At 46.4% G+C, this 13,342-nt stretch overlaps 1 protein-coding gene across 2 annotated transcripts in view; it reads left to right on the top strand.

Annotated features, from left to right (window-relative positions):
* NADK2 (NAD kinase 2, mitochondrial) overlaps positions 1–13,342 on the top strand; it is a 547,365-nt gene that overhangs the window by 485,815 nt on the left and 48,208 nt on the right. Inside the window, exons 8-10 of one of the 2 annotated variants that reach the window (XM_069221023.1) lie at positions 580–675; positions 2,501–2,556; positions 2,640–2,693. In XM_069221023.1, the coding sequence (XP_069077124.1) occupies positions 580–675; positions 2,501–2,556; positions 2,640–2,693 (206 nt within the window). Of the gene's footprint in view, positions 1–531; positions 676–2,500; positions 2,557–2,639; positions 2,694–13,342 lie in introns of both variants that reach the window. The other variant, XM_069221015.1, reaches the window with a different exon arrangement.

Below are 13,342 nucleotides of genomic sequence, written 5' to 3'. Positions count from 1 at the left end.
TCGTGTTTCTGAATAAATTAGAACCGTTGGGTCAACAATATTGTAGAAATCACTACATAAACTTTGACTATTAAATTAGGGTAGTCCTCTTGTTTTTTGGAATGTCACATTCTTTTAATTTGTTTGGTGGGAGGGTATTGGATGGACCAATAGCTACCTCCCAGCCCTTCTTAGTTTGTATAGTAAAGAGTTTCTAATGAACAGGTGGAGGTTAGATTCACAAAAGGACATGGGCACGAATGTGGATGTACTCATGAACATATTAAAACCACACTTTTTAAATTACTCTAGCTTTCATTCAAGCATTCCTCAAACTCAAGTGATGGAATAAGAGTATCAATGCATTTTTTTTCCTCAAGACTGAGACACAATTAGTGTTCTTATCTTTAACAGTGTAGGTGCAATGTGCGACATTCAGTGTTGACACCTACAAATTGTTCAGTACTTTGTATAGGTTGGCCGTAATGATGAAAGTCGATGTATTTTAAGATAACTGCACACCTTATTTAGACTGTGTTCTGTCTTATTCAGGGTGAAATATAAATCCTGCAAACCTCGTTTTACCTTCTCACTTCATAGGGCCTCCTACTATGAAATATCTGTTGATGATGGCCCTTGGGAGAAACAGAAGAGTTCTGGTTTGAATGTGTGCACTGGAACAGGATCAAAAGCATGGTAATGTTTATTTGATTTAAATGAATTACATGTGCTGGGACAGGCTCCATGCTTGCTGATGCTTTATATTGTAGCGCCTACAGGTACTTCTATGACCTGAAATGCTTGCTATGCTACTGTGTGCAGTCTTAGTTTAATTCCACCAAAAGTGGCATTTAAACAGCTGTCCTGTTTAAAATTTACCAGTATGCCTGACAAGTGGACAACGTGTTTTCTCTGCTTAATTTGGGTGACTCCCTTTACAGCTGAGAGCAGTACTGAAGATGTTTCTCCTGTTTGGGTCCTAGTTTCATTCTCAGCATGCTAATATAAGTTTGCTTTTGGCAAGTATTGGGGTCTCTACTGGCACTGAGATCCAGTTTGCATTGAATCCACTCATGTCACTTTTAGTACACCTTCCAAGTATGGAGATGTCAGCCGACCACTCTGCAAGTGCTGTATGGGTCGAGAGTTACCTGGCACGCGATGTGCTTTGTACTCCCATTTCATGAGCGGTGGTATTAGCATCAGGTGGTTGACCAGGAGAACTCAGACAGCGGACGTAGGCACTCCAAGTTCAGGCTAAATGTCTCTTTCAGAGGCTTCTATGGTCCAATCATTTTTTATACCTTTGAGGAGTCTCCGTTCCTATTGTCTTATCTCCCTCAGCAGTACTAGTTCTTCCAGGATTTGGTTTGCTGTTAATTCATCCTGTTCTCATTACAGGCATGCAGCAGTAGTTTAGGTGTCCTTTACCCATGCTCACAGTCTGGGTTCTGTAACTTTCTACTGCAGTATGCCCCCTGGCATTCTCAAACTCTGCGCTGGTGTTACATTTTCCTTTGGCGTCCCCGAATGTCTAGACTACAAATTCATCACCTTTGCCTCATATACCCTCTCACTTCATCGCCTCAGAGTGGGGATTGGATATTTAAGACCAAATATATTATTTACATTTTGGGAAACAATATGGTCTAAATGCGATTTCAAAGTGTGCACCATAAGCAATCTGGGAATCTGGGGTCCTAAGTGCTCCCATCTGTTCCTTGAAGAGGTCTTGAGTGCCAGTGCTTTGAGATATGCATTTGAATCCTGTAAAAGCGGTAATTGTTTAATCAGCAAGGAACAGTGCAGACATCCCAGCTTTTAGATGGGCAGATATGAGTCTCAACGATAAAGGTAGTCAAATCATGTTGCTCAGTCTGCTGTCGCCTAGCAGAGCTTTGGTCTGGCCCAACGCAAATGAAGGTTCCAACAATCTTACAAGGTGTACAGGGCTCTGTAGGGGGAAGCTGCAGGAGAGGTGAGGTGAGTGGTGTTGTGTTGACAAAAGCAGCATGGAAGGACTACTCCATCTTGTGCTGCAGTTACCACATCCTTATGAAGATTCAAACTTCATAGCACATATACACCAAGACATTAAAAAAACACCTCTCGTTTGTGTCGCATATAATCCCCGCACGGGAAAGAGAGGATGCAGAATTGTAGGGGAATAAATGGATTTTACACTGAAGTTCTAGTAAGCTATCTTCTGAAACGATGAAATCTGATGCCACAATTGTCAGGCTCCCCCTAAACTGGTGATGGGGCAGTATTCCATTCCATTCCAATGTGGACTGTCTGAGCCTTTCTGTCTGATGAAACAAAAACAAGGCAGATTTGAAATAACCAATTTGAGGCAGGGTGGCATACTGTGAAAGGACTTTTGTCCATACACAAGGTTCATGGAAGTAACATTATGCAGATGCTGAAGCAATGTTCTGAATCTAGTGGTAAACTTAAACAACTGTGCTGCTGTATTAAAAAAAATAATAATAATAAGTTGTCATATAATTCTATTTTTCAGGTCCTACAATATTAACAAGATTGCTTCACAGGCAGTGGAGGAAATCCTTAAAATTGGTAAGTGTTAAAGTAGATAAATATTGCCATTTATGTTTCAAACGCTTTGACATTTATTATTATTATTTTTTTTTTTTCTACAGCTAAGAAACATGAACACATAGATTTTCTATTGAGCAAAGAATTGATAGATCAAGGTAAGTGAATACTGGTACATTTTCAGATAATGTCCAAATTACCTTGTGGTGCCCAAGCTGCAGTTAAATCATGGCTGTCGTACTGCACCTCTGTCTTGGTCATGCAGGTAAGAGAAATTGAGGTCCATTTTGTCCGCTGCTCATCAGTCCACACGATCCTTAGGGTTGAGCTAAACATGTTCCATTATATTAAGAACTGCAGCAAACAAAGAGCTGCGGAGAGACTTCTTGAGGCTGTGTCATTTTTTTTAATGCTCTCTCAACAGACCCAAGAACATTGGGCAGTCATTTGACATCAAAGAAACTGCTTATGATGCTTGGTAGAGCAAATGACAGCCCAACGAACTAGAAAGGCTCCTTGATGGCATGTTGATAATGATCTGAGACTGTCTAATATCTTTCACCTCCAGCACTCTTATATAGCCATATAGCGTGTAAAAAAAAAAAAATTACCTAAATCCATTCGGAATATAAGGCATCGAGGTAAATCAGTTATTTCAGTTTCTGGGTAGTAGCTTATTCATCACTTTTAATGAGCATGAAACCTCATTGTATGGAGAAAGTACGGTTAGTGATCAAATGAAGTTGGCAATGGCAAATAAGCAATGGTTTGAGTTCTATAAATAATGTTTGGTGTTAGAAATTGGGTCTCTAGTTGGCAAAGGTATGCACCCTGTCGAAGTAGGGGCCACAATCCTTGTCAGGGTAAGTCAAATACAGGACCTAAATTAACCTGTGGTCACCATCTGGTACCTTGCCACACAGCCTTCAAGCTTAACTTTGAATGCACAATGTGTAAAGTATCTGTTCAACACACGTGCCACAATCACAGTGAAAACCCACAAAAAGACTCCACACAGGTTTATGAAAAATAGGAATTATTTATGTGTATAAATCAAGACCACAATGACAAAAATCCAATTTAGCAGATTACGAAATATTCATATAGTTATTAAAACCAGTGTTTTAACCAAGTTACGTACTATGCATAAAACTGTGCTGGGAATTCTGCGATGTGAATGTGCGTTGTTAAAACAGATTATGCTCCGATCGTGCTCTGTCCTATAGAGCAGCCAGGTGTTGTGTTCTCGATCAAGCCTCTCCCACCAGTGCAGCGAACAGAAATGCTGACAACGCCACAGGGGAGCTGTTAGTGAAACATCGGCTCCAGGGAAATCACAGCTGCTGCCGCGGGTTGAGAGGTAAGGTAGTATTGAGGCAGCCGGCGCAGGTGTGCACGAAAGTGCAGCGTGTCTCCGTTACCTGGGAAGCTGGGTGGGGACTGCGGGGGCTGAAATTGTCACTACGCAGTCCTTGCAGAAGCGGGCAGTCGGTTGCAGGGAGGCCGCTCCGACGTCTTGATGACACAGGCTCAGGTGACGCCACTCTGCAGTCTTTGGCAAAAGTGGGCAGCAGGCTGCAAGAAAGCCTCTCTGCGGTTCTTGGTAAAAGCAGGTGACAAGCTGCAAAAAAGCTGTTCTGCGATCCTTGGCAAAAGCAGGCGCCAGGCTGCAGGTAAGCCACACCGAAGACCGGAAAACACGGCAGCCAGCTGAGGTAAAATCGCTCTGATACTTAGCAAAAACAGGCTGCAGGGAAGACGCTCTAGTAGAACCGGAGCTACTCCTACAGTCATTTTTTGACTGGACTTTTTGACTTTTATCAAAGCCTTTTTTGACACTCTTTTGTGTCGGGATGCAGTGACGGAATACCAGATTCAAGCCTTGTGTCTCCTGTCATCAGATGATGTCCATGACGGATCTGCACCTCGTGTGTCTTTGGTGTTTGGATCGCAACCACGACCTGAAGTTGTACTCTGAGTACCGTGCCCTGAATCTGACTGCTTTGAGGGAGCAGACCCTAAAACTACTTGCATCCCAGCGCTTGGCTCCGCGTCGCTTGGCTCTGCGTCGCTCCCAATCTTGGTCAAGAGGAAGGTCCCAAGTCCCGTTGCAGAGCCCACACTCTTAATCATCCCACTCCAAGTCCTTGGAACATTCGGGTAAGCATAAGAAGTCGCCGAAGAAGAGCAAGCTTTCTGTATCTTCGCCCCGTCGGTCGGTTGACCCTATGTGTGAAAAGGAGCTTCATCGCTCTAGGCCTCCATCCTCTGAACCTACTTCTGGGTTGGCTGTGTGCCTCCCAGAGTTTCCGGGAGCCGGAACAACCCCATCCCAACTACCTGAGTTCTACAAGGTCATGCGCTTTATTTTTGGGCAGACTGACCCTCCTCTGTGCCCCGCGGGATCGGCAGGGGCTCCCTTGGGTTCTGCCTGGCGGCTTCGGCCTCAACTCCAGAGGGCACTCAGGGCCTGGATCCAAACCGGCGTTGGTCATGCCATCTCGACCTTCCCCGATGGTAGTTCCAATGTCGACCCTCCTGACACTTTCCGTGCCCACAGTCAGTCAGTCCCATTCTCATTGCAGACTCCAACACGGAGCTGGACCGGTGTCAGGCAGCGCTGATTCGTACTTCGGCAGAGACCTTGCTCCCTAGAGTGGATCCTGACTCTTACTCTTATGTGTTGGGTTACAGTGAGAGTTTGGCCGGGTTGCTGGACCCATTAGAATACCAGCCTGAACAACCTATGGACTGGGCTGCAGACCTAGGTAAAGCCAATAGTCTGTACAGATCCCCTGACAATAGCATGCTTTCTCCCCCTACCGTGGCTACAGGGGAGGGCATGCCTTAATCCATGGTGGAGAGGAGAGCAGCCGAGGTCCTTGGCCTAGAGCTGCTTTCGATGGCCATAGGATTATGCTCCTGACTAAGGTGTTTCAGCCCGGGGCTTCCTCTTCAGAACCCCTTTTGCCCTTTAATGGAGCCCTCACTGATTTCTTGCTGGGGACTTGGTCCAAACCCAGCACAGGAGATCCTGTTAATAGGACAATTGTCTGCCACCATAGGCCAGCACCTAATAACCCAGTGTTCCTGATACAACACTGAACCTCTGAGATCTTGGTTATCCAGGCCTGTACATCTCTAGGTGCATTCCCTTCTGCACCCCCGGGTAGGGAATCCAAAAGACTGGATCAGCTTGGTAAAGGAACATTCTCTTCCTCCAGTCTGGCATTGCGGTCCGTGAACATTGCATGCCTTTTGGGCTGTTACACCCATACCTTATGGGACAAGGTTGCGCTGGTGCTGCCACTATTCCTAGAGGAGGCCCAGGCCATTCTCTCCCAAGCTGTTGCTGATGGGAGGGACGCAGCGAAGTCCACGATACAGTGCGGATTGGATTCGATCTGTTGCATCAACGGTGGCCTTGAGGGGCCACGCTTGGCTGAGGACGTCTGTCTTTTGGTGGGATGTCTAATCCACACTTATGGACAAGCCCTTTGGCACCCGGCTCTTTGGCGACAAAGCAGATTCGGCACTCAAGCACTTTAAGGAGTTCCCGGCTGCAGCCAGATCCTTGGGCCTCACAGCTGCCCCTCTCCCCCTCAGTCTGCTTTCTGCCCCTTTCGTGGCATTGGAAGGAGCACCCAACGATGTCCCTTTCCCTCCAGCCACCTTGCCGCACATGCTGCCCAGCCTCTGCGTGGACAAGGACATTAAACCAACGTCTTGGTGGATCAAGGGGCCAGCAGTCTGCCCAGACCACCACCCCTCCCACTGCAGCCTCCAAACCTTCCTAGTCTGATACTTCCCCATCAGGGACCAGTCGGAGGCAGGGTTTGCCATCAGCTGGCCCACTGGCAATCCATCACGTCAGACAGGTGGGTTTTGCAAATAGTTTGAAGGGGATACTCCCTCCCCTTTGAGACTACTCCTCCATCCATGCCACCCTCCTACGATCAGATGTCGAATGATCATCTCCATGAAGTGGTTACGTCTCTCTTGGTCAAGGGAGCCATAGAGAGGGCCCCTGTGCCACAAATAGGTTGTGGTTGTTATTACTGCTACTTTCTGGTGCCCAAAAAGGACAAGTGCCTTCGCCTTATGCTAGACCTCCAATCCCTCAATCTCTTCCTCAGGAAGCAAAAGTTCAAAATGCTCATTCTGGCTTAGGTTCTATCTGCCCTGGAACCTGGAGACTGGATGGTAGTGTTGGACTTGCAGGATTTATATCTCCATATTCCTGTCCTGCCGGCCCACAGACGTTACTTGCGATTCATGGTAGGCCATGAGCATTTTTAGTTTACTGTGTTCCCCTTTAACCTTACCAGTGCCTCTCGGGTGTTCACCAAAGTGATGGAAGTAGCTCAACTCATCTGCGCTGGTCAGGAGTTTCAGTCTTCCGCTACCTCAGCGACTGGCTGTTGAAGTCGGGCTCACCTCAGGCTATCGTCTCCCAACTCCAGACTGACAGACCTCCTGCATTTGCTGGGGCTCACTATAAACATGCTGAAGTCACACCTGACTCCCTCTCAGACACTCCATTTCATCAGAGCTGTTCTGTACACAGTGCAGTTTTAGGCCTATCCTCCCGAGTGGCAAGTCCAGGATATTCATGCTTGATGTTTCAGCCTCTTTCCTGGATTTCAGTGAGAATGACTCTACTGCTGCTGAGCCTTATGGCCTCCTGCATCCTGCTGCTAACACATGACAGATGGCATATGCGGGCTCTGCAGTGGGACCTGATGTTCCAGTGGCCGCAGCATCAGGGGGATCTCTCTGACAAGGTCCAGATCTCGGAGAGAGCTGCACAAGATCTGCAGTTTTTAACATACCACGATTGTGTCAGAGCCAGATCCCTCTCCCTTCCCAATCAGATCTGACAGTAGTGCATCACTCATGGGATGGGGTGGCCACATGGGAGAGGTGGAAGGCAGAGGCGTCTGGTCTCCAGCGGTGTCTGGGCTCCATAGCAGTCTTTTGGGGCTTAGGGCGATTAAGGGAAGGTGGTGGAGGTCTTTACAGACAACACCACTGCCATGTGGTACTACAACAAGCAGGGCAGGGTGGGGTTGTGGACCCTTTGTCAGGAGGCTCTGCGCCTCTGGACATGGCTGGAACATCAGGACATTTCCATGGTGGTTCAACACCTGGCGGGCTCTTTGAACGCCAAGGCAGACAGACTCAGCCGCCAGTGCATGGTCGATTACGAATGGCGTCTCCACCTGAAGGTGGCACAAGATCTCTTTCAGCAGTGGGGAGAGTCTTGGTTAGATCTGTTGGCCTCTGCAGAGAATGCGCAATGCCAGCTGTTTTGCATGTTGGAGTTTCCAGGGCTCGGGATGCTTTTCATCTCAAGTGGAACTCAAGCCTCCTTTATGCCAATACCACTTCTTCCTCACTGCACACATTCACCAAACACTACTCCCTGGACAGTCAGGTCCAAAAGGGATGGGTATCTTGCCCGTTCGGTCCAGCAGGCCTTCCTCGTATGATCTTGGTTCGCAGACCCACCTCCGGGGATGGTATTGCTTCCCATATCTATTCTAAGGTAAGGAATCTTGCAACTAGAAGTCTCTATCAGATAACAAGTTGCTTACTTTCAGTAATGCATTATCTGGTAGAGACATATTCTAGTTGCCGATTCCTTTACGACCCAACCATCCTCCTTGTTATGTGACCTGATTTCTACAGACAGGGACTTCCCTTTAAGGGCTCTAGTTCTGACTCACCAGGTGTCCGTGTTCTTCTTGGCCCCGCGCTTCTGGCGTGAAAAGAAACTGACATCAGTGCACCGGGGTGGTGCGTATATAGATCCCCCGATGTCATTTCCTGCGCGCACGACGGACGCGGAGCTGACCGATGCCACCTGACCGTGCGCAGGGATACTCCTCGAGAAAACTCTCCGGATCCAGACTGACGCCTGGAGGAAATTCTAAGGTAAGGAATCTGCAACTAGAATGTCTCTACCAGAGAAGGTGTTACAAAAGGAAAGTACCTTGTCAGCCAATGTCTTCCATCAAGATTCCAGATTCTCTCTATGCAAATGAAACATAGTATGAGTGATAATGGATCATTGGGAGACACGACACATGACAAAAACAGAATGTGTGGGGATTTTTCTCATCCTACCAGCTTGTAAATCTGCTTGAAAACCCTACCCCTATAGCATTTGTGTGGTTCCAGAATGTAGATTAGCATTTGGTGGTCAGTCATATCAGAGGCTGCTGTGAATTCTTGAAGGATATGAAGACATGTTACCATTATGAGTTATGCATTGGATGTTGGTTTCATGGTAGCACTCTGTACTACATCTTTATCCAAGCCAGCTTGCTGATAAGGTTCGCCTCTGGGCCCTGCCACAGAGGTAAGTCCCTCCTTTGCAATGGTTGCATGGAGGGTGGTGGAGCCACTTGATCTTAAACTCCCTACTCACGGAGTTAAGACCTATGTCTAAAATGAGGTCTTTCAGTCTGATGAAAACAAGTTCTGAGCCGCTACTTCCCTTCAGTGAGGCTCCTACCTGCTCCGGATTACCTAGAATTTCTCACCCAGCACTTCACCCCCAAGAGCCTCCTGGTACCGACATCGGCAAGCTAGGTAAACCCCAAACCGTTCCCATCTACTCCGATTGACAGGGAATTGATGAGCATAGAGACATTTGGAAAGCTAGTATTCTCATCCACGAGTTCGGCCTTTCGCTGTGTAAAAACCAGCTGCTTTTTAGACCGCTAAAATCGCGCACTATGGGACTTGGTGCCTCAGGTGTTACCTTAAGGCCTGAGGGAGCGAGCGTCATTCTTTCTCAGGACATGTAGGACGATTGTGATATGGTTAAGTTCACCATTCACTGTGGGAAGGACACAACAGTTTTTCCCAGTAGAACCGTAGGCACGACTGGATGAGGTCCACTGGATTTTCATGCCATGTCTTGGCTAGTCTTGTGGACATGCCCTTTGATGATTCCCTTGTGTTTGGGGATAAAGACAACTCTGCCCTGGAGCACTTTAAAGATAGCAGAGGCACAGCTAGCTCCCGGAGCCTTTCTACTCCTTCACGCTAGCTGCATCCCCCATTTTGACACCACATATCCCCCCCCCCCTTATATGGCCTTGGTAAGGCTTTTCATAAAACTGATGGCAGTGGTCGCAGCATATATTCTGAGGTTGACGTTGGGGCTAGGGGTGTCTTTCCCCACCTCAGTGAATGACTGCTGAAGACTGGCTTGTCCCACCTCCAGACTACAGTGAACTTTCTGGCATTGTTGGGGTTCACTATTCACATGCTTGAAGTCACACCTGAATGCTTTTCAGAGACTCCCCTTTATTGAAGCCATTCTGGACACTGTGAGGTTTCGTGCCTGTCCATTGGAGCTTAGAGTCCAGGACATTTGGCCTATGATGCTGATGTTTCAGCCTCGGTCCTGGATTTCAGTGAGGGTGACTCTGAGGCTGCTGGGACTGAGTGCTTCCTGTATCCTGGTTGTTAAGCCGGGCAGGTGGCATATGTGTACTCTGCATTGGGATCTGAAGTCCCAGTGGGTACAACACTAGAGTGATCTCTCCGATCAGGTCCAGGTTCCGGAGGATGCTGCAAAAGACCTGCAATGGTGGCAGCTGGACCACGATAGGGTCAGTGGCAGACCCCTCTCTTTGCTACACCCAGAACTAACAGTGTTGACTGATGCATTGTCCTGGTTTTACAAACCCATCTTGGAGCGGTGGCGACGGGATGCGTCTGGTCTGTGGTGGAGGCCTGGCTCCACATCAGTCTACTAAAGTTCAGTGCCATTCACTTGAAGTTGAAAGCCTTCCTGCCATTCATTAAAGGAAGTCTGGTGCAGGTGCTCAAGGACACCATCACCACCATGTGGGAATGCAGTAAACGCAGGAAGGTTGTGAACCCTGTGTCAGGAGACACTACATCTCTGGAAGTGGCTGTAATACCAGAGGATTTTCCTGCTGGTACACTACCTGGCAGGATCTCTCAACTAGGGTGAATAAGTTCTTCCGTCAACGCCTAGCAGATCACGAATGCCAAATGCACCCAGAGAAGGCGCAGGGTTTCTTTCACAAATGGGGAGAAACTTGTCTTGATCTTTTTGCCACCACGAAGAACGTGCAATGTCAGCACTTTTCTGTGTTAGAATTTTTAAGAACGCTCTCCCTCGGAGACAGTCTGGTTGGAGTGAAGCTCTGGACTCCTATACAGCTTTCTGCCTCTACCTCTCTTGCCTGTAGTTCTGAAGAAGATCAGGAATGATGGGGCCCAAGTCATCCTAGTGGCACTGAATTGGATTGGGCAATATTCCTCCAATCACGCTGCCACTTCAGGAGTACGTTCTGTTGCAGCAACAAGACAGGCTTCTAAACTTCGTCATTCTCCACTTCTAAGCCTGGAGATTAAGCAGCAGCTGTTGACTGCATTTGACCTTCCTCCAGAGAATATCAATGTCATTTTGCAGGCTGGCGTCCCTACACCAAATCAGTATATGCCTGCCGTTAGGATCGGTTTGTAGCCTACTGTGCTACTCTGCAGATTGACCCACTTGAAGGCACGCTTTCTGAAGGGCTGCTTTTTGCGTTGTCCCTAGCACAGCAAGGACTTGTTGTGGTCACTGTTAAATGGTAGTTGTCAACTCTTTCTGATTTCCTTCATTTGCCAGATTAGCCATCTATTAATCAACTATGGTGATGCATTTTTTGAAAAGTTTACAACATGTTTTCTTCCAGTATGCCTCTCTGGGATCTCCGCTTGGTCCTGACAATTCACTGGATTAGCTGGGGTGAAAAAGGGCAAGACAGTGCAGAAGAGAAGCATTTCTCATTGAATCTTATTCTACATCAAAACTTGCTATGCATTGATCAAAAGCTAAGACTCCTAAAACTGCATTGGTACATGGGGTGCCTGTTCCGGGTATTTGCCTGGTTATGTGAGCATCACGCCACACATTCACGAAACACTGATGTCTGGATAGCAAGGTCTGTCAAGATGAACACTTTGCCCGCTGAGTCATGCAGGACTTTTTGGTTTGAGCTAGTTCAGAGACCTACAACCTGGAGGTATTGCTTTGGTATGTATTCAGAAGGTGTGGGATCTGCAGGTAGAAGTACCTATCAGGAGATCAAGTTACTTAACTTTGGTAATGTTCTTTCTCATAGGTACTCTATATAACCACAGATTCCTCACTAACCATCCTATCCACCCCCATTCTGTGAGCTGGGCACTTTTTAGATCTATAAAGGTTCTAAGTCAAGAGATCTGGTCACTCGCCAAAGACAATTTTTTATTGGGCTCTTCACCTGGGGGTGTGCATAGCCAAGAAAGCAACTGGCATCAGTGCTCATGGGTAGCGCTTATTGCTGGCCCCACATGTCATTTCCAGAGCAGAATGGTTTTGGCACAGAGCCACATGATGCCACCTTTCAGTGCACAGGAACACTGCTAAAGATTTTCCGGATCTGGTCTGACTCATGGGGAATATTCAGAAGGTGAGTAATCTGTAGTTACATAGAGTATCTACCAGAAAGAGTGTTACCGAAGATAAGTAACTTGTTTGCCATAGCCCATTGTGTTGTTAACTGCACTTTGGCCCAATTGTCAGTATAAAGTCTTATTATAGCTGTTATAGATATGGCTTGGTGTACCAATTTGTCACTTTGCACCATAATCTTCCTCTGGCAACATGATCAAAGGCTGTGGTAAGCTTAATAAAGACAGTTTTTAGCAAGTGACCCTTCTGTCATTCAGTGATCAGCTAACATTCACAAAGTTAGCAAGTTGTCCTCTATGCTGCCTCTTTTCTGGAAGCTTGTTTGAATAAATGGGACAAGGTTTTTCTCTACTGCCTGCTGTTCCAACTCTTTGTTTATTAGTTTCACAAAGCACTTCCCCTCAATGTCCACTACTGTCAGTAGGCAATAGTTGTCAGGAGTATTAGATGCGTCCTTTCTATGGATCAGTACAAGGAGGGAGTCATTCCAGCTTTTCAATATTGTATTCGCAGCAAAAAAATAATTTGTAAAGCATTAGTATAACTTTGGCCCATAAGGCTTGGTCTAATTGAACCATGGCAATTGAAGGCTATTTGGACCTGGTGCACCATTTCTGCAGAACGACATGAGTGCTTACTACTCCAGTTAGTATCAGAGATTGCTCCAAGACTTCTGAGAATTTTCTTTCAATGGCAGGAAATTCAGATATTTCATTGCTCACAAATAAGTTATTTATATGTAGTGACCAACTTGCAGAAGGGGTGTTATTGGTGTCTCCGACCTTATTTTTTGTTATGGTCTGATTTACCAAAATCCTAAACTTTCAAGTGTTTTTTGATTTTGCCACCTTATGCAATTCTTTCTCTACCCTCACTTGTTTCCTTTAGAGTGTTATTCCTCAATGTTTTGTTTAACTACTTCTTAAGAACCCTAATTTCTGTGATTTGTTCAGCGGTTTATTAGGAAAATAGGCCAGGCTGCTTAATTCAGTTGGAAGAATTTGTGTAAGTTTGACATAATTATAGAGAGATTATAGTATCACTTTCATTCGGTTGTACCAGCATCCAACAGTGAGATAAGTAGATTGTTCAGGGTGGGTTGAATATCTGTTTGCCATTTTATCCTGTTAATTGGTTCGATTTCATCTTGAGTTCCTACTATACTCTGGTTACTATTTTTGATCCCACTATAGCTAAGATTCATTTTTGAGGGAAATTATTGCTTTCTAATTTTGGAATATTCAAGAAGTCGGTTATTTTGTGAACGTGCACTATTGAGAATAGAGTGTGGTTTAATGTTGCTAACCTCTGTGGTGA

The sequence above is a fragment of the Pleurodeles waltl genome, chromosome 1_1 (genome assembly GCF_031143425.1).
Source record: "Pleurodeles waltl isolate 20211129_DDA chromosome 1_1, aPleWal1.hap1.20221129, whole genome shotgun sequence".
NCBI classification, from domain to species: Eukaryota; Metazoa; Chordata; class Amphibia; order Caudata; family Salamandridae; genus Pleurodeles; species Pleurodeles waltl.
Note: the sequence above shows the minus strand (reverse complement) of the source record. Positions and strands in the feature narration are given on the sequence as shown.